Consider the following 22,707-nt stretch of genomic DNA (forward strand, 5'->3'; position numbering starts at 1 on the left):
TATTAATGTCCATTATTTATAGTTAAATGTTTCAATTCGTAACTTAAGATTAACCTAATAAATAAACGAGCTTATCTATAAAATGCAATTTGATACAAAGATACATTTCAACATTTACATGAACTTATCATTAACCTGGCTTCCGAATGTAATAGAATTTAAGTGAATCTGGTTCATTTCTACTTTATAATATCTCATTAATTAATATTCAAAGAAGTTACAATTTCAAAATGAGTCAAATAAATCTTTGTAGCACTACAGTGCTACGCGCTACGAAGCTACATACATACAGCGTGCCCGGTCTCGCACGCGCAAAGCACGCGTATCTCGCGTCTCGCTCGCACTTCCTGCGCGTGCGACTCCCGCCCGTCAGCTCGACTGTGGGAAAATACGGCAGGTGTTATGCGGGATCGTGAACAACCACGCATTACCATTCAACAATAAATAATAATAATAAGGAGCCGTGGAGCGAGTGACGAGCACGCGCAGCTAACACATACTAATGGGGTACGTGTGTGTGCGTGCGTCTTAGGATTTTGTTTTGTGTGCGTGTCGATAGTGGCTCGTTTCGTGTGGGCGGGCATGCGTCACGGATTTAACATGGGATTAACTTTCCTTAATAATTGTTTTAGATTTTAATATACGGCCTGATTACTTTTGGGCAGCGTTGCGTGTTTCTTTTTGGATTTTGTTTTAGTATTGGGATTAAGTTACATTGACGCACGGCGGGATACTTAAGAGGGTTATTATTTCGGTTGGATGGAAAGAATTTAGGCCCTAATTAATATTTGGTAGAGGGATATTTCGGGCACCTTTTAATGTAAACCGAAAATATTATTACATTTTTTTTTCTTTTTTTTGGTATACTGTATGCATATTACTAGAATATTTTTTTATCAAATGGTATTAAAGTACAGTTTCTTTAATACGTAAAGGTAGGTCAATGTTTTTCTGACCATCATGAGTAAACAACAAAATGTATCACCTAGGAACTACAGATAGAGGTAGATAGTTCTTAAATAAGTTATTTAAAATCTTTTATAACGGAAGTGACATCACTGTCATTCGTATACAATTTTCATTATCTAAGTACTTCATTTTCACCTGGCTTCAATTAAGAAATCGTGAAACCAGTACCAGATAAGGCTGATTGGTAAGATTGAGTTACGCTTCCTGTCCTCTAATTAGAGCGTAAAAAATGTATTGAAGGATAAAAGTATTAGTTGTATTTTTTCTTATCAATAATGAAATCTATTGGACATAGAAATTTGGGACGATAATGAATCAGAACACGTAGTAATGGCACAGTTGAAATATGTGATAAAAACTTGTCTTTTTAAATTTACTGACATTTATGAGACCATAACATGTAAAATATTGTTTTTATAACATTTAAATTGATAACATTTACATTTTGCTTCATTCATTTCATTAATGGATAGGTGGCTTCTTCTTAATTAAATACACAGATAAGTTACAAAGTACTTACGTTGACGTTATTTATTAGTATTTTCTTGGAAGCAGGAAGCAGTTGCAACTTTACTGCATTTTTCGTGTTTGACGTGTTTGTTGACGTGTTCGATATTTAAATTCTAACAGATCACGGAAATAATTACGATAACAAATACTAATTATGCAAATTCTGTCACTAATTTGTAATGTTTAATTAACTTAGAAATAACTGAGTAAAAGATTTATGTGGGTGTGTTATTGAACTATAGGTAGTACGTATATAAACTTATATAAACTTTTTTGGTTAAATATAATAAAGATATTGAATCGTATCATACGTATACGTACGTACCTACGTATACCAATTTTTCAGATATTAAATTGAATTTAAATAGATTTAAAAAATCTAATTTATAATATACCTAAACATTTAATTTCCACCTTCCATTACCATGATTACCAGTTTGCACATATGTACTTTCAATAAAAACACTTTTCATTACTTAGATATTTCTCCTCTTGCCGATATTTCAAACACAGTAATTCCGCTGCGAGTTATCTGTACATAAATAGTATGTAATCATCTCGGCTACTGTGCGCTCGACGCCTGAAGGCAAATAACGTGTCTTATTTTAAATGCAACCTCTTTCGAAAGTAATAATTAAATAAAGATTACGATCTCCATGTTCTGATCACATATTCAAAAATAGAATTTCGACGCCCACTCAAATTAAAAACTATGTTTCGGTAATAAATGTTTACAACTTCCGCGGTTATTTGATTTCATTTACAAAGAAATAAAAGGTCAAAGAGAAGAAGAAAAAGAACCGTAATGTCTAGATTACCTTTCTACGTCAATAACCCCTTAGTTACATGTGTATTTTTGATATTTTTTAAATGGAATCTTTACAATCGATCCCAAGATTTCGGCCTTAAAGACAATTGTCGAAATCGGATTAACCACTAAGCCACGACAGGTCGTAAAGGGTCGGTACACCATCAAGTAATCAAAAATATTTGCTAATTATTAATAATTATTCCAGGTATAGCAATAATCTTGGAATGAACGGCATTTTTCTACAGATTTGTTTACAATAAACGTGCTACAAAAATTTAAGTAGGTACATCATAAAATAACATTTTTAAATTGAAAAGAAATACAACAGTGCTTTAATTTACCTTAACCATAAAATAACGGTTATACATAATGTTTTCCTTTTAAATACGGAACACTATTATCTATGATCATAAACACGAGTGTCATAAAGTGAAGAGCATAATAAAATAGTATGTCATTGTCTATTCTTTCTATTTCTGAAGGACTGGTAATTATAAGGTGTAAAGTGAAGGACCTATTGTTATTGCCTTTGTCGGCCAATTTGAGGCCGTTTAAAAGTTAAAAAGGGTTTCAAATTTTATAACCTTCAAAATTGCAGCAAAAAATACGAAGATATTCGCAAGTGACCATGCGGCTTTATTTGTACCTACTTGTAATAAATAGTAGATGGTGTCGATCAGGAGGGAAATTCCATTTTCAAATCCTAAATTTTTGTGTACCTAGGTATTTTTCCTTACATGAATTGTGGTTCTTTGTGATTTGCTTTGTTTTGCCGATTCTATAGTCATTAAAAGATGATTTATATATTTTCAGTATATAAACGTTCTGGTAGCTAGAATATTGTCATCAAACCCAAAAAGGAAATGTACCTAAAAGAATAAGACAATTTAGTAATTTTAATAGGCGTGGCTTTGCTGTTTCGTACTGTTATTAGCCGTAATCTTTCAAGTGCTGTCATCCTCCTGACACTTGTTACAAAAAGCAGAAATTTCACGTCGTTTGTTCAAACACATCGCGACTGTCTAATGTAATCCCTTAAGAACGGCAAAAAATTGGCGCCACTGGACCCCCGGGGTTGGTTGTTTTAGCATTGTTCACTGCACTTGTTGCAGTACCTGCTACTATTGTTCCTTCAATTAACCACGAACACGTGAATGCTGAAGATGCCGATGATAAGGTCCAATGGGCTACTTTATGACTATTGTCCACACTTCTATGACATTCAATTTTATTTTGCTGTACCTGATTTTATAGATTCATCCGCCGATTTTTATATCTCATCAGCCACCAACGACCCAAAAGGAACGAAATCTTCAGCGTGTAAGTTTAGTAAGGCACTTTTTAAATCAATAATAAGTATGTATCTCTAAATCGTAACGGTTACAAAAACTAAAAAAATATTGGAATGCATGAAAAAATATGTGCACATGCAAGTCATTAGTTAGGGTCGGCATCCTAACTTCAAATATTTGGCGAGGCTTGCAAATCGCGGCGCCGACGTCTCAAGAAAAATGTCTTTCAAGAAGCCGCAAGAAGGGCTTTTAGGCAGCTAAAATAACATCTCAAGAGACGCCATATTAACACAAATGACCGTAGGATTAGGTATCGAAAGTAAACATTGACTAACGGGTTAAAAATCCATATCAGCTGCCGGTTTTCACAGAAGCATGAGAAATTTGTCGCCTTTAATATATACCTAGCTACTTTGGATTATTTATTTTAAATTCCAGGATTTTCTATATTAAATTTATCTTTTATAAAATATAATAAGAAGGGAAAAAATAAGAGAGTGCTCTAAAAAAATAATGGAAAGCATCGCAGCAGATAGCAGAAGAAAATATAGAAAGGAAGGAATGGAAGAATTTGGTGAAAACAGAATATTATCTCAACATTTGTAAATGTTGTAATAAAAGGGCATTGTTATAATAATGGAAAAGATAATATTTAACACTTTCTATCGAATGAATAAATAGATTTATATTTAATATTTTTTATACTATTCATATTCTTATGTGTTACTACATTGATTAGTTCTAATAATATCTATCTCTTGAGATCTGTGCTTAAACAGCGATTATTTTCCTAAGTGCATTAATTAAAACACAAAATATGTAGGATCTTATAAATTAATTACAGCATCTTTCCTCAATAAGCAGAAAGAATAATCTAGAGATGATTATGTGTCATAAAGTTGCTAAAGTTATTTATAAGAAAACAGATTTTACCGGCGATAAAATGTCATGACGTCAGCAATCCTGACGTAAAAAAAAAAAGAAAATGTTTACTCACGAAGCGTCATCGATTCACGTGAGATTGTCAAATGACGTCATGCGGGTCTCAGTTCCTGGTTTTAGCACCGGCATCATAATTATTATTTACACGTGAAATATACGAAACGGGGGCTTTATATATTTTGGAATTACCAAATGGTTTCTCAAAACACTATTCTGCGAACTGTATAAGAACATGCTAAAATCCGTGACTTCTTAATAGAGTTTTTCTGTTCTTCAGAATCTTTGCGAGATATAATGTTTAAAAATGACTAAGCCTTTTTTGCCTTTCTTGTTGTTCATATCATGAGAATACATATATGTATTTATTTACTTATTCTGCGGATTTTATATACATTTTATTTAATATATGGCTTATATTCGATCCTGCCTTCTCGCGAGAAATATCCTATCATTTTTATCGTATTTACGAACATATATTTTTTGATAAATACTGCAGAACCCAAAAATAATAACCTATTAAGATAATAATGCCATCTCTATCTTTATTTATTTTATCTACCAAATATAAAATATATTAGAAATTTAATACAAAAATATAGTTTTTTTATCCATTCCACTTCAACGTGCAGGACTATTAGTTATTTTAAAACCCTCAGTTAAAATATCCGGCTCTTTAAAAATTCCGACATATTTTGTAGACATTTAAGATTTCTAAGAACACTGTGAGAATAAGGATAATATATTTGTATGGACCGTGCGAGTGAGCACGCGCGGTAAGGTCGTTGAGTCACGACTCGTGACAATGACGTCAGCCAGCGCGTGTGTAACCTTCTAAGCCTTCACGTACAGTTTACTGATTTAACTCAACTACGTGATGTTTCACGCGTCATTTTATTGCGACGAAGTTGCTACCATGATTTGGTATAGAGGACTAACGAAGGTGATCGAACATTGTAATGTGTTATGTTGCAAAGTACGGAATTTCTGTGTTTGCGATTGATACATTAATGTACAAGAATATATATTGCATAGCAACTACATGAGATTTAAAATATATATATATATATATATATATATATCGTTCTATTAATGTATTGTAGACAGTAGGTATAGGTATTAAAACCAAAGCTGTTGCAGTAGTTGACAGAAAAACATTTTCAATTTATGTATGCCTTGTTTTATTACTTTAATATTCTAGTTACGTAAATGCGTTATTTTGAGAACTATTGTATGATTACCTTTTGTAAATTATGGAAATTTTTTACAAGGTCCTGCATTATCTCAAACTTATTAATAACGCACAAGCAATTTGCAATTGACGTCACGAATAGGAACTAATTATCTATTATTGGATACTAGCTGATAATGACATAAATAGAATAATTGCACAGTTACAAACACGTGCTAGAACATGTAGGTAATTTTAAGGAAAATTCCTACACTCAGCTGCAATCACTGACTATTAACCCCAATAGGGCGATAACACACTCGCAAATGTATTTTAAATATCCTCATTCATTAAACAAGGGAAAATTTAGCAAAACATTTTGTAGAAATTGTCCAATTTTATAAAAGAATACTAAGAATTTATGCGTCAGATAAGTTATACAAAATTTTAATTTGCATTTCTAACAACTGTATGCTCGTGGATTTATTAATATTCTTAAGTCATCCACATACATAAATATAATATAAATAATGTTCATCTGACTCCAAAATATCATTTTTTAGTATTTAACAGTGATGAACTTAGAGTAAGTTTTTCGATATACATATATCGAAAATATATATATATATATATATATATATATATTTATTTATTTATTTATTATGTTTTTTTTTTCAGAAAGAAGTTCAAATGCCGAAACAAATAAATAACTTTGGAAAAGCAGGGGTAGGTATATATTATATTAAATGTTAAATACTATTATCTACATGATCATCTTCAGATGCCCATTCCTCTTTATACTGGTATATGTGCGTACCTTAATTTTAGTACATTATTATATACACAGTATTATATGGTAAATAATGTTCACTTTTCACAAATTAATGACTCAAGAACTCGATATTAAGCAGCGTCTGTTTTCAGCAGTACAATCTCGCATCCTTACATTCTTCGGACACTTATCTCGGCGTGTTGATCAGTCCATAGAACGCCTTGTCGTCCAGGGGAAGGTGGAAAGCACTAGACCGCGCGGCAGGTCACCTACGCGTTGGACTGATCGGGTTAAGTCTGCCGTAGGAGAATCACTGAATCAGTGCAGCGGGATGACTTCAAATAGGCAACGATGATGGAACGTCGTGAAGCGCATCACATCGGCCTCTACTATTCAATCAATCAATCAATCAAAATTTATTTATTCAGTTTAGATGCGACTTAAGGCATGCTTATGAATGTCAAAAACGTTTACAAAATTCGCGAATGAGCAAAACTACGCCATCCGTTCGCAAGACTACCAGGAGGTCTTGTTCTGAGAAGAACGGGCAAGAAACTCAGCAAGTTTTATCCTCCCTTTACATATAATAATTCAAAAGAAAATGTCAAAAACCACAACGTATTATTAGGTATACCACATTATTATCACATAGCGATCACGACCGCTCTGTTAGGAGTGTACCGGATAAGAAGAAGAATAAATTGTTTAAAGACCATTACCCCGTATAATTATGATAAGTTTTTATAGATAAGTAATTACTAAATTTTGCGGTTGATAGCAGAGTAAATACGACTGATTAGGTTCAGGTAGGTGTTTTGAATGACGAACTAAAATTAAACAATTTTTGTTAAATCAAAATATTTAGTTTGAAATCCTATTATGTAATTCGAAAATAAGAATACCTAATCATATTCGTTTACTATGTATGTTTTCCAGACTACCTATATTTAAATTTAATATGTATACCAAAATAATTATATTTTGACAATTTACAAAGTAACTTGTATGGTTTGACAAATTCAAAAAAACTCTTTTGAGAAAATTTCAAACATTTATAAACCAATGTTAGCATCGTGCAGTGTTCCTTTTTAATCATAAGGTAGTGTGTTCAAACGCCGACTGTACCTACAACATTTTATTACATACATGTGTATGTTAATGTAACACTTGCTTATGTGTAGCTTACACTAGCTTTATAGTCGATACATGTGTATATTATTAAATTTCTGTTAGGTAACTACTTACTCTTATAATATATTAAACGCAACGTCCGGTGACGCATGTCGCTCTGCGTATGATGATATTTAATTGACATTTTTCCACTCAAACACAGATAGTGGAATATTTATAAATTACATTTGACAGGCTGGGTTTAAATCCGTGAATGAGTATGGTAATGAGCTTATCAATGAATTTAATGAAATGCATAGAGTCATGGCAGAGCAAGGTGCATCAATGAAAATACAGGTTCTATGTCACTTGAAGTACATACCCAAAACCAATAGAACTATCCGATAGCGACATATAGTTAGTCCAATTAAGTTGTATAATAAAGATCTTATACATTCCCTACATTGTCTAGATACATGTGAAACATAATACTCACTCATTGTAATTTGATTGCTAAGTAAAAAATGCTACTTTAATAGAACGTAACTTTTACAAGTACCAGATTAAGCTGTCACCGATGATTTTATATAGAAAAGCCAGGGTAAGGAAAATCAACGCGCGCATAAATGTACTCTTTGGATGTTTAGATTAAAAAAATCGTATCTTAAAATTGATATATTCAAACTTATTTTCTTATACACTGTATATATTGAATTTCAGAGAATTTCATTTGTACACGAGATTTGTACCTCCTCAAAATGCACCCAGGCATCTTAGGAATTTCACCAGGACTTTGGATAGGTATTTAGTTGTTTTATGGAATAGCATTAAACTGCAGTTTGTATTAACCTACTATAGGTATACCAGCAGTTATAAAAATCAACTATAGGGTTTATAATAATAATAATAATTATAATAATTATTATTATTTATTTATTTTTCTCCCTTAAACATTAACAATAATAATTAATCATACAGTGACGGTATTGGGAGACTGGTTTCCAAACTAGGTAAGAACCTGTGATATGGATAACCAGGCTTCCATTTCATATAATGTTTTAGAAGAGCAGTGTGGCCTTGTGGTTACAGCGTGTGACACCCATCCCTGAGGTAATAGTTCGATCTCCGGCTGTGCTTCAATGGACTTTCAATGTGTGCCTTCAACATTTGCTCGAACTGTGAAGAAAAACATCGTGAGGAAACGGGCTTGTCTTAGACACAAAAAAGACGTCGGCGTGAGTCATGCACAGGATGATCACCTACTTGCCTATTAGATTGACAAATACAGAAATCTGAGGCCCAGACCTAATTTTTAGCGTCAAAGTAGACATTTGTTTGTGTGTGTAGGCGTAGGACACCGGTACAAGTAGTGATAAAATTTTTATAAAACAATGTACATTTGAAATTAGTATGCGAAATGTATGTTATTTCAAAAATTGCGGTGCGATAAATCATTGCGTTTTTCCAGAGTTCTTTAATGTTTTCGATTAACGGCATAATGATCGTGTCCACGATAACGATAAAACTTTTATCACTCGTTCACGAAGCACAGCCATGAAGTTCATCATAGTGATAGTGATCCATTGACGTAAAACATGTTAAAATAACATATGAACGTAAGTATGCTAAGCGATATCAAAGGATAAGATATTGTTTGTGTGAAGTTGCGCTACTACCCTTGGTCTTGGCTTCATTTTGTTTCGTATATATTTCATGGAATACAAGTGATCAGCCTTCGAAGTACTACTAACCTACTATATAGAATATAGATACTACTCATCTTGACCGTACTAAGAAAATATACTTATTTTATACAAATATGTTAACTTTATAACATACTCGGTCGTAGGTTGGATCCTCGGCTGTGCACCAATAGAGTTTCTTTCTATGTGCGTATTTAACATTTGCTCGAACGGTGAAGGAAAACATCGTGAGGAAACCGACATGTCTTAGACCCAAAAAGTCGACGACGTGTGTCAGGCACTGGAGGCTGATCACCTACTTGCCTATTAGGTTTAAAAATTATCATGAAACAGATTCAGAAATCTGAGGCCAAGCTAAAGAGGTTGTAGCGCCACTGATTTATTTTTAAAGATTATTGTAGAAAACCAAAAATGACAGATAAATCACCTGATAAAAATAAACGAGATTTAATGGTCAAGTTAAATTTTTGTAAAGTTCAAGCAGTCATCAATCATTGAATGACGTTAAATATTTACCCCAAACAAACCTTAAATATTCAAAACACTTGATACGAGGGAAAGTGGGCGTATGATAATACATGGTATAAAGACTGCGCGTGGGCATATCCAGTCGTGTGAGTAATTTGAAATGTCACCTCATCCTTGTTTATACAAACGGTAAACAAATTTAATGAAATAACAGTCATTTGTTGTCATTTATATATTAAATAAAAAAAACTTTACCCTGAACTGTAAACAATCCGTATAACGGGATATATTATAATAATAGTACTTTCGTACCTACCTACAAGCTTTAAGCTCCTATATAAAACCTGTTTATATGAAACTGGACACTATTATATTTTAACTTCCTACCATAAGCACAACAAAACTGTTTAATTGCATTCTTTAAATGATTTATTTAAATGTAATTTTAACGACAAAATAATTTATTTTTAGTATTGAACTAAAGAAAATAATAATTTTTATTTAATATCAGCTATAATAGGAAATAGCATAATGACAGCGCCATTTCGCAATATTAATTAGACTCTTCGGAGCACATCGTATTCTGTCAATAGTCATTACGCGTCCATGATTGATGTCCGCGGACAGTAGCCATAATTGACGTAGCCATTGTGGTCGGCGCCAGGCATGATTGATAGTCCGACGATTATCCCGACATTGCGATACTCATTAGATTCACTTTAATTACAAGCGATTTGCGTAAGCGCCGAGTAGAGTTGTAACGACTGGCCATATATAATCATGCTACTGTATGCCTAAGTGAATTAAAGAATTATAAAAAGATTAAATTGTAAAAAATTAAACTTGATATTTAATCACAAAAATAATGTTAAGTAAATTAATTACAGGTATGACGATTTAGAAAAACTACCTCGAGAACGACAACCTGTCGTATGAGCACTACACCCTATTGATAACTGATATGGATAAGACGTACTGATAGGAGTATGGGTAACACGGATTGGGGTCAAATGTTAGAAGCAATAGTGCATAGGCATCCGCGGCCAGCAATCACCGTAGCGAGGTGTGACGTCGCGGCGTGCGCCGGCAATTGTTTACGGCGCGCACGCGCGGCGGCGGTCGCGTGTCCCCCCGCGCCCCGGCGGCAGCTGCTCCGCACAGGTGGCGCGTGTGGGAACTCGACAGCTCTGCGCGTTCCCACGATCGCGCGCCCTCCGCTCCCTATATAAGCCCCCGCCCGACCGGCTTACCGCATTCCGCGTTCAACGCTCAACCCAAACACATCTACTCGCTTACACAATGTCTACCATGTCTTACGATATCGCGTATCCGATCTCGGAAGATCCGCAACCGGTCTCGCGCACTTATCAATATCGCAAAGTGATGAAACCGATGCTTGAGCGCAAGAGACGCGCTCGCATCAACCGCTGTCTTGACGAATTAAAGGAGTTAATGGTCAGCGCACTCCAGTCGGAGGGTGAAAATGTCGCCAAATTGGAAAAAGCCGATATTTTGGAATTGACTGTCCGTCATCTTCACAAGCTTCGCCGTCAACGTCGCCTGTCACTGAACCCTTCAGTGGACGCCGACCGCTTCAGAGCTGGATTTACTCATGCTGCAAATGAAGTTTCCCGCTGCTTGGCCTCAATCCCTGGTGTTGACGTGAGGCTGGGAACTCAGCTGATGACTCACTTGGGCCACAGACTCAACGACATCCAGCGCGCCGCAGGCACTGACACGCCTCCTGCCAGCCCGCCCAGCCCCGCTTTATCCACGGTGTCCTCCTCTTCTGGCTACGTGACACCTTCTCCACCTGCCTCTCCAATGCCAGTGCACACCGCTGTTCCCCTGGACTGCACCACAAACAGCTTCTCCAAGAGCTCAGTGTGGAGGCCCTGGTAAAGCACAGTGGCAGGAGCAGGCGGACCCGGCTCCACGGTATATCTGTTCAACGCCGTTCGGAGTCGTCAGCCCTGCAAGTGTCCGCCTTCATCCGACGACTTAGTGCTACGTGACTTGATAACTTAGATCTCACATCTTATTAGTGTTGGTTTTAAAACCTTTTAGTTCGTAAGTTGAACTCAAAGCTTTAAACAGAATAGTTTTTTAAGAATATTGTGATATTAAAGTTTAATTTTATTGTATAGATGTATCGAGCCCGACAGACTTAGAGTGGGTTCATATTGTTATTTTATTATCGTTAAAAAGATTTCACAGAAAAGTGAACAATGAAGAAACAGTTTAATAAAAAATATTTTTCAATTATATTTCTGTATTTTACTTCAATCCCCAATAACCTAGAACTTAAGCATCAAAAATGTTTTGAAAACAGCAAATAACTAAATCATAGTCATCTCTTAGCGTCAAAATTATTTTAATCTGTTTACTAGCATTACCATGCGCGCAGAAAACAATTTAATCTGCGTCATTAGTTTGTCATGTTTTTGTAAAAAACATTCCAATTAAATAACAAGGCTAAATTAATGCTAAGATTAGAGGCTACGGAATTATGAATAAACAAGAGACACAAGACTGATAATTTTTAAAGAGGTTAAGGGCTTAGACCTCTGACATAGTGGCCTGACGCGTGCTCGGTAACTTTCCTGTTTAGATCCACACAAACATTACGAGAATCATAACTAGAACATACATAGTAAAGACACGATGACGACAGTCAATAAGAAATATCTGTTATCATTGCATAAGTGATTGTTATCTGTGACATACATATATTAGCAACATTAGTTTTACGAGCAGTTAGTGAAACGAATGTAAGCCTTTAATTTATATTATAATATAGAATAGATTTATTGGCATACTTATGCTACTAATTACTTATGCCGTGTGCTGTATTAAATTAAATAAATACATCATATATATCTCTTTTTGAAAGAATCTAGTTGCTGTGTTATAAGCATTTGAATATTACAAATAAAATATGAATTTGTATTGAATTTTGTACACCTAGCGAAAATTTAAAATGAAAAATCATGTTTTCTACTAGGTAAATAGTGCATTCATTTTTGGGATTGTTCAACTGGAATGTTTAACGTTAAAACTCACGTTATGATATTTTTATTTGGAAACTCGTCTTAAACCGTCATGGTGGCGCCCTCTGCCACTACAAGAAAGAACTTAAGAGCTTTTAAAAGCTTCGAGAAAAGTGACATCTTTGTGTAAACCACGGTATCACTAAGGTTATAAAAACCTCTTATGGTGCGCGTTTGAACGATTCAGTTTCAAGGACCGATTTGCAAAAGTTTTTTTATAATATACTTAATAGGTTCAGATATTTGAATAAATATTTTTACAAACAAAGTAACGTATTGGATTTTTTACCCGAAATCGAATGCAGGACGTCCAACGAATAATACGTAATTGAAGCAATAACATTCATTTTCGATTGGATATATTGACGTTAGAGTCCAAAATTAATTTCATAACTGCTTATATATTTAACGTATTATTTTGTTTATATTTCCCTTATCAGCTTATGAATAAATTCTTCCTCTTGCATCACAATTCAGTGACGTGGCCAGAGGTCGAAATGTTGATATAGAATTAGTTGACAAATGTAAACTGTGAATAAACCAATTACATATACCTATGAGTAGCACAATTATTAGTCATTTAAACAGATATACTTATTGTTATGATAGTGACGATGATTTCATAAGAGCTTAAAACTAGAACAACACAAGTTATTATCGTTAATTAAAAAAAATTGGTGTAAGTACATAGGTATAAAAACCGTTGGCTAATTACAATACGTTGCAACGAAAATACTGGCCCTGTGAAATGAATTCACATTCTAAATATAATAATATAATAGAGAGCCAAACAATATTTTTACCTGCTTTAGTGACTTAATTATTTGATATACATAGCAATATATAGCATGTGTAAAAACTGTGGTACTCTTCACTCTTGGGATCTTGGCCTCAGATTTCTGTAGATGTGATCAGCCCTCTGTGGCACCCGCTGTCAACTTCGGGTCTATTTTCCCGGTTTCCTTACGATGCTTTTTTCCACCGTATGAGCAAGTACACAGCCGAGGGTAGAACCTACGACCTTAGGGATATGTCACATGTATGAAGTATGTGCTAAAGCCACCAGGTAAACACTACAAAACAACTCTTATTATATAATAGCTCAATATGGACTTAATTTTAATATTTTATTGTTTTTACTATTTATAGTAGCAAATTTAAATCATGTTTAATTTTATATTGTATTCCTTATTCGATAAGAATGTTTACATTAAAGAAAAATACAGCGATGATGGAAAGTTCCTCATGAAGATAATACATTAATTACTAAAGACTCATTAGCGCACGTCATAAATCAGTTCACTGTTCAATTAATGATCGTTTAATAATACAAAGGTTTTTTTCTATACAATCGCATCACTTTGCTAAAATTAGGGTCTATACTAGAGAACAAGATTACCAATTAAAACGATGGCGAATTTTGTTTGATCGGCATTAGTCAAATTGAAAGACGGCTGTGGCCTTGCAAGCTAGCTTAAGCAAGATGCTAACAATGCTACGCACATTTAACGTTTACTTTGTACATTGTACTCGGCAAATTTAAATTAAACAAATAAGGGTGATTAATACTTATTTAATGCTTCCTTAAAGTTTCAAAGCCGCCATTATATTGTAGTATAATATATATATCTATTTGAACACTCACTATATTTTCTCATTGTGCACACGACACATTTAAGGACAACCTAAAAATTTAGAACGAGAGCCAGGGACAGAAGGCAGATCACCCTCTTGCCTGTAAAGAGTTTTGATCAAGATAGGTAAACCAAGATCTTAGGGCAAGGCCAAAAAGTTATAGCGCCACAATTATGTATTACATTCATTACATATATATATATATATATATATATATATATATATATATACTCTACCCTATTAAGTTCCTGATGGGGGTATTGGGATATAATTCGTTAGAGCTTCGTAGGGATTTGGCTGTGGTATGGTTTGGTCTAAACGTTATTAAAAACGAAACGGAAAGCGCATACTTGATGGGGGAAATCATCAGACTGAACTGAACAGAAACCTCTTTGCGTTCGGCTCGCACTGTCCAGCGTCAACATGCTCCCATTCCTCGATTACTCTCGATGCTTAATGGGTTTCTCGACTCTTCACCGGAAAGCGACCTATTTGGTGAGCGTATGGCGGTAGTGTACTCTGATTTGAGGGTATACTTGGAGGGTATTAGGGGTAAGAATATACTGTGTTTTTTGTTATTTTAATTATCTATAAATGTCTATTTTTATTGTGAGTTTAGCCATGTCTGTAATTGAATAAAAAAAAAATATATATGTATGTATACATATATGATATTGCTAATATTTTAACCTTCTTGTACATCAGTCATCAACCATCCAATCACAATCGAAACCTCGAACAGGAATTCGCAGTATTAAATGCGATCATGCGATTTTGATAATTCACCCAAGTTCACTAACTTTATAACGCCTGTACTTTGTAATTCATTAACAGTATTTCGTCCGCCTCCATTAAAGTAAAGGTATGATTACTAATTGGAAAACCAAAGCTCTCGAGCTTTGGTTTTTGGTTTTTGCTTTGGTATATATTATTTTATGTTATAGGGAGCAAACCGACAGAAGGCTGACCTAAGTGACACCGCCACGCATAGACACTCACATTACCAAAACACTCGCAAGTGCGTTGTCGATCTTTTAAGAATTGGTAGGTCCTTTTCTCAGTGGGCAGCTGGTTTCACATGCGTCATGGAGAAGATCAAATCAGTACTTAATACCCAAACACAGCATAAATGATTTTGGAAATTTGTCACATAATTATATAACACTTAATAGATAGAAACATTTGTAAACATTGCAATATTAATGTTGACAGGATAAAAAATTTTGTAAAATTCTTAGTTAAAACTATGTAGTTGGCAACCTAATCAGTTGTTTAATCTTTTTAGAAAACCTTCCGTTGAACAGTCTAAGAACACGGGTACGTGCGTTAGTGCCGCAAAATTATCGATTTTCTTCGACAAACGTCAATGAGTCACTTAAAAACAGTGTGTTGACGTCCTGAAGAGGGAGTGTTTCGGCCTTTATCAGGTAAATGATCCACGTGCTAAGCTCTGATGTTACAATGATATTGGATAAAGATAAGTGGCAAGTAAATTACGATTCTGATACGATTTGTTCTTAAAATAAACGCTTGCGTGTGAAGACATCCATCGCCTTAGACATAAAAGCCGATGTGGGCCACGCAAAAGTAACATAGTCCTAACACTTCTCTATTAAGAAAAATAATTAATGAAATAATAACGCTTCGTGTCTGCCAACTACGGGCCTTCATAGATAAAGTACCTAAAAATAAATCCTTTTTTAACCTTCATAATTTGTTTATTGTAAACAACATTCAGTTATCTATCTAGTTTTACTGCATTGTAATAGATAAATAAAAAGTAATGAAGTAAAATATGTTAGATGCTTCTTGTATAGATTATACCTACAACCTTAAAAAAACACAGTTTTGTAACCCTTAATACATTTAATAAGTTATTATCATTGAATATGTCATCAGCATTAAAGGTGTGCACACCTTTAATGCTGATAATTTTATACAACAATTCGTATTATATTAATCTTTAAAATATTATCACAAACATTACTACTTGTTAAATTATACCTTATATCTATTGATTTTTTATATAGAAATTATATAAGAGTATTTAATAGGTACGTAAATTATTTGGACCACCTTAGTCAAATATGAAGGTATTATTCAGTTCAGACTTAGCACTAAGCTTTGCTCAAATTCTAAACCATTCAACTCGATAACCAGTCAAATTGCTTCTTCTTTATTTATTTTATTCATTAATTAAGTCTACAACATCATACATATTACGAAATCTACTGATAATTTTATAAAATCTTCTATGTAATATGTACGACAGTACCTATGGTAGGGGAGCCCACGATGCTAAATGGGGATTTACTCGAGCGTCGTGGAGACCTATTGGGTTGCAAAGCTTAGATGATAAGAAGAAAAAAATGTTATATGATATATACCTTTTCATCGGTGGGGAAAGCGGCTATAGATGTTTAAATATGTAAAAAAAAACTGTTGCATGGACATACTCGAGCGCGTCAGATATTGATAGCATCAATGTCCTACGTATTTTTAATAATGTACGTATGTTAATCTGATCATTTACATGATGGGGGTGGTTGTACGTAAGGGTTAAAAATGAAAAAAAAAAAAATTAATCGAGCGCGTCAGGTTTTCTAAGGGGGTGTTAAGTGCACCAAAACAAAAGCTCTCATTCAATAATCTGACGATTTCGAGCTGACGCAAACTCGCAGCCATTATTATAATGTGCAAAAAAAAATCGCCATTTTGAAATACTCGAGCGCGTCAGATTAAGATATATATGGTTCAGATTCATATTCTAAACGTACTGTCTCATAATCTGACGATTATCTAGAGGGATTTGCCTGATCTGACAAAAAAAATATTATAAAAACGGTTCACCCTAAAGGCCATGCCTGCAATTCCATTCCTGGGCGCTTAAAATTGTACTTATGAGCTCGCTGAGTTCAAAGAAATAATATTTCTATGCGTTTGAGTTCTCTCAGCTCGAAAGTCTGATAGAAGTTTCATAGAACACTATTTTTGAAATTTTCAAACCCCAATAACTTTTGAATGGATCAAGCAATTTTCCCGTGGTTGACGGCGATCGACGCATTTTTTAAGCTCTAATTATTTAATTTCATCAAAAACGATCAAAAAAGTTATGTGATAGAAACACTTTTTTCGGTTTTCTTTCGTTCACGATATCTCTCGAACGAATCAACCGATTTTCACCAGTTTGAAGGCGATCGACGTCGTTTTTCAAGCTTAAAGATGGATTAGTTTTTTGAAGTTGATGGATAAAGCCGTTTAAAAGTTATTGCAAAAAAACACTTTCAAAAAAACAAATTGTTATTTTATTAGATTTTTCAAAATTTCTCAAAATCTATCGGTCCCCATCGGTTCAAATTCACATGAAATCTAATTTTGAGGGAAACGCGGAGAAGGAAATGTAGGCATCACGCAGCTGCACGCGTTTATCGCACGAACTTTATCGACGAAATTTTGTTATTTCGGCTTGCGGAAATCGTCAGATTATATATTTTTCAATATTCTTGAATTATTTCATTCAAAATAAAAAAAAAAATTAGCTACGCTCGAAAATGTCAAGATGACGTTTTTTTTTACAACTTTGCTGCCCTCCCCTCTCTTTACGTCACTCTCAAATTGTCAGATTAGTGGAATATACACTTTTTAGGATGTGATTAACTCACACTACCTTAATCTGACGCGCTCGAGAATGTCTGATGATCAATTTTTTTTTACTAATCTGATCCTGTATCCTTCACGGGCGGCCTTATATATGGGCCTCATATTTGGTGGAGGTACTTAACCGGGTACAAGGTATCCCCCTGTATATTAATCTGCCGCGCTTGAGTAAATCCCGAAATCCCCTCTTGGGCTCCCCTACTACTATATGCAAACATAAGTTTTGCAAAACATAGAAATTAAAAAAATTAAAAACATATACAAAATAAGACAAACACAATAAAATAAAATTACCAAGAATTTTTGGCACATAAATATTAAAAAAAATCATCAGCAAAACAGCGAATTAGGTTATATTTATAAAATTTAAAATATATGTAAAACGTTTAAAATCTTACTCGTAAAACTCACACAAATTATAAAAAATGTAACCTTCGTTATTTACTATTTAGCCTCTGAATCAGTAAAAGGAATACATATTCTTTTATATTCAAACGTTATTTACCTATTTATTCCTTATTTATATCTTATAAGCATTTTGTAATAATATTAATCAAGTGTACATACAACATTTATATTTTATTATTAAAGTGTTTCACGATTGATGATAGACGGGTCAAAAAGACCCTCGAATGGCCCAATGGCAAGAAAAACGAAACGACGCCCACCAGAAACCTAGGAAGATGGAATAAAAGAGATAGTAGTGAAATTGTGACGAGGATGAGACAAATTGAAGGATTTGGAGGCCTTCATTAGTCCGAGGTTAAGTACTAATAAACATAAGGACATGTAATCTAAAGTAGTACTCTAATAAAGTATTTTATTTTTTTAGTATTTCTATTTACTTACAACAGTCATACTTCTAATCTATTATGAAAATAAATTGTTTCACAAGTTAAATCTCCGAAGTAATTTTTTAAGTATTATTGTCTCGCCCAGCAACAAGCAAATAAGTGAACTTGAAGTTTTATCATATCATCGTTTACGATTCATGTAATATGTAACGGTAACAGAAATAATGTTGTCATGCACCCTTTTGACCTTATATCAGCGAAATCATACCAATTCTTCTTTATCTCCAATGTTTAAAATTAATTAATAATCAAAACTAAGGAAACTGTACTGTTTTCGAATGAAATCTATTTAGCTTTGATAGAAAACAAATGTTACTACAAAACACAAATTTTAATTCGTAGTGTATTCTTTTGTTTATAAAGCCTATTTTCTTGCAAATAAAAAGGGCATATTTATGTATATTTTTTTTAATGGGGGAAATATAATATAGCATATTTTTCGAAATAATTAATCTTATCTAAGTTTAATCATATATGAATATTCGATACCAAATATTGGAAAATACTATAAGCTTTCCTATTCCTGAAAAGATATAACTACCAAAATTTTCGCCAATAGATTTCATTGGCATTGGATCTCTTAACGTAGATAGTATTCGGGTATTTAAGGGTGTAAGAAGAACATACACTGAGCTGGTTGACGTAAAAATGTATTAAAGTATAAAACCAGAAGTACAAATATTTTGAAAAATAAAATAAAATACTATATCAGTGCATGTTTAGTGCACATTAACAACATGATAAGTAAACCCGTGACCATAACAGTAAGTCAAAGGTTAACTGGAGCAAGTAAACACATTATATTTCCTATGTGGAAATTTATATGTGAGAAGTCAAAACAACTCTTTCATTAGAACGAACTCAAAATTAAAAATTATTCGTTATTATGGTTAAACAACTCAAAGAAATTTCTCGATTATGATGTCACACACTACTACATTATAAACTCTTGTTAAATTTAATTGAGCTAATAACGTCATTCATAATTTCATAATATTAAAAAATGTTTCACATAATAGCTGTTTTTTGGGACGTGAATCGTCGAAACTATTCATAACGATAAAATACTAAAGTACCTAATATTTAATAACACAATTATAAAAAATTAAGTCAGATTAAATTTCGTATCAAATACAAAGGAGTATCTATAGATAAAGATAGGCTTTCGTTTTTTTATATAAAACATAACAAAAACTTGAACACTGTTATTATAATATCTTTAATAATTATGTAGCCTTGTTTGCAGTGGAATCTTCCCACAATTGATAACCTTTATCACGCACGAGACTACTAGAACTATTTTTAAAGTGTTATTGATGAATGCTATCTTTGAACACGTGCCTTTTCTCCTCTTATCGTGGAATTCTCCGCTCTCAAAGTAGTAAATATTTATGCAATAGACACAACAGAATGCATTGGAAATGTTTGATAAGCGAAAGTCAATCTAATTAATTATAACTGTCTTCTAAATCGCTTACTGATATGACTAAGTTATTGCGAAATAATATGTTATTGTATATAAGAATAGAACATAGAGAATGGGCGATAATATATACGTATTGTTGTAATATTCAATAAATATAACCATTAAATCCTATCAGATATGTCGTGACATTTGTGGTCATACGAGTTAATGAGAGTGAAGCCTTGTGTTGTTGTGTGTCTAAAGATTATTTTATTATAAAACGAAATTCATGTTTGCATTACATAACCATTTCGTCCATAATCACTATCTTTACAGTGTGGATTATGTTATTAATCACGGTTACCCCACGTGTACAACCTTTATCTTTAAGAAGTTTAGTAAAATAAATCTATCATATTCATGCCACCAACACGAAGAATGTGTATCTATAAGTAATAATAATCTATAAGTAAGTCAAATTGAAAAACATGATACCGTAAATCCGTAATGCATTTACGATAAAAAATTTAATAAATATGAAACACCTAATGAAAAAAAATGGCTAACTTGAATTAACTAACGACTTTTTAACCATCTAGTAAAGATTGACAGTTCACCATATATCTAACCCAAAGCTAAGAAATTTGCAGAACAAACGAGCAGAAGGCTCATCTGAAGTTAAGTGATGCTGACCCAGTGATAGGTTCATGGACACTCAATGCCGTATGGCTCGCGAGTGTGTTGCCGGCCTTCTACGAATGTGAACTTCAGTGCGTAGCTGGTTCCACTTAGTGGTGCGGCTGCCTACATAACGCTCATTTGTGTGCCGACGGTCGTCGAGTTGATACAGGTGGATTTTAGTATTCTGCCTCGACGTCTGCTGTAGAAACTTAGCAACAGATAATAATCCGAACAACTAATGAAAGAAGACCGCACATCTCTATGTCAATCTAAATATCCTCAAAGGATCAAGCCACTCGGAAAGTGACTGGTCGTCAACATATGGAATCATTCTTCGCTGAGTAGGCTCAAGTAGAAGGAGCTGTTACTGGGAAGGTGGTGAGAACAGTTGGAGTACTGTGAGTGCTTTATAGAGGCCAATTTAGCCTCTCCTTTTAAATGGCCGCGTAACTAAACGTCGTTCTGGTTAACGTGTGGTAAGGTGTGTCAGCACACTTCTATGCTAACGTAAATCGATACTTAATTTCTTTAAAACAAAACCATAACGCTACTTCCTTCTAGGTCTGGTCCTCAGATTTATGTAACTTATCGTGATCATTTATTTTTCTTAATAAACAAGCAGTCGGTTAGCCTTCTGTACCTGACACACGCTGTTAATATATAATAAATCATTAGTTACGTGCGCTGTCAATTTCATATTTCACGATGTGTCGATAATATTTTTCATAAAAAAGAATTTGAGATTCGCCGCAAGTTTTTACTAGGAGTTAGTTTAGAGAACCTCACACTTAAAGGAGCAATCTCCCGTTTGCCAAAAACTAAATAAAATAATGTTCATTCTTTTAACCACGAAATTTTAATAAAAATTATAATACCAGTAGACATTTTTGCTCCTAACAGTAAAAGAAGCAAATGAGCTCGCGTGTGTCTTCGTAAACTATTGCAAACAACGAAAATGATTTTTTCAACGATAGAAATGTTTTTATATGTCAGTAACAAGTTACAACCTGTCTCTTAACATGCTTTTATTTTTAAAATTTCCTCACTAAACAATATACAATATTTATGTTAAAATATACGAGAACCAAGAAGTGATAAGTAGATTTATCACTAAATGTTAATAATTATTCATTTATATATTACATATCTAAAAAAATATTCCAAGGAGGAAAATTTTTAAACTTACCAAGACAAAGGAAAAGCCTACACAATAATACTCTCTATAATGCTTTGTTATAAGACAGGGCATATGTGTGTATATTAAAAAAATACGATCTTTGGTGTTTGACATAAGTAGGAATGTTGTTATAATCCTTTTTATCAACGACTGCCTTAATACCTAGAACACACTGAAAATGTTTAAAAATTAAAAAAACGTCTTAATGTAGAAAGTTGCCAATACTTTTATTGTTTTTCAAAATCATCTCCGTTCCTCTGAAACACTGAGAAAAGCCTTCCTTAGGGGGCTTTTCTATGGCATTTTCGTACGTTACCATGACAACGAGTCGGGTTGTCTGTCTCCCTGAAAAATGACGAGAGCCGAGGGCTGGCCAAGCGTCCTACTCGTGAACAGGTGCTACTTGTAGTGCCTGGTCGACTTGAATTCGTGTATGCGGTGATATTAGTTGATTCTACTACGTATTTGCGTGTTGTTCTCACGAGTAAGTAAGAGCGTGCTCC

The 22,707-nt window shown here is 33.7% G+C and overlaps 1 protein-coding gene and 1 long non-coding RNA gene across 2 annotated transcripts; both read left to right on the forward strand.

The window, feature by feature from the left end:
* Positions 1–10,981: 10,981 nt before the first annotated feature.
* Positions 10,982–12,012, forward strand: LOC110997268 (enhancer of split mbeta protein). The gene has a single exon (XM_022265336.2). It carries the CDS (start codon positions 11,045–11,047, stop codon positions 11,645–11,647), a length of 603 nt encoding a protein of 200 aa, XP_022121028.1. The 5' UTR covers positions 10,982–11,044; the 3' UTR covers positions 11,648–12,012.
* A 400-nt stretch (positions 12,013–12,412) lies between these two features.
* On the forward strand, positions 12,413–18,842 carry LOC123690376. The gene is made up of 4 exons (XR_006751046.1): positions 12,413–12,516; positions 15,375–15,474; positions 15,716–15,857; positions 18,679–18,842. It is a non-coding gene; the product is annotated as an uncharacterized LOC123690376 (long non-coding RNA).
* The last annotated feature ends 3,865 nt before the right edge of the window (positions 18,843–22,707 follow it).

This window comes from Pieris rapae, chromosome 2 (assembly GCF_905147795.1).
Source record: "Pieris rapae chromosome 2, ilPieRapa1.1, whole genome shotgun sequence".
Lineage (NCBI taxonomy): Eukaryota > Metazoa > Arthropoda > Insecta > Lepidoptera > Pieridae > Pieris > Pieris rapae.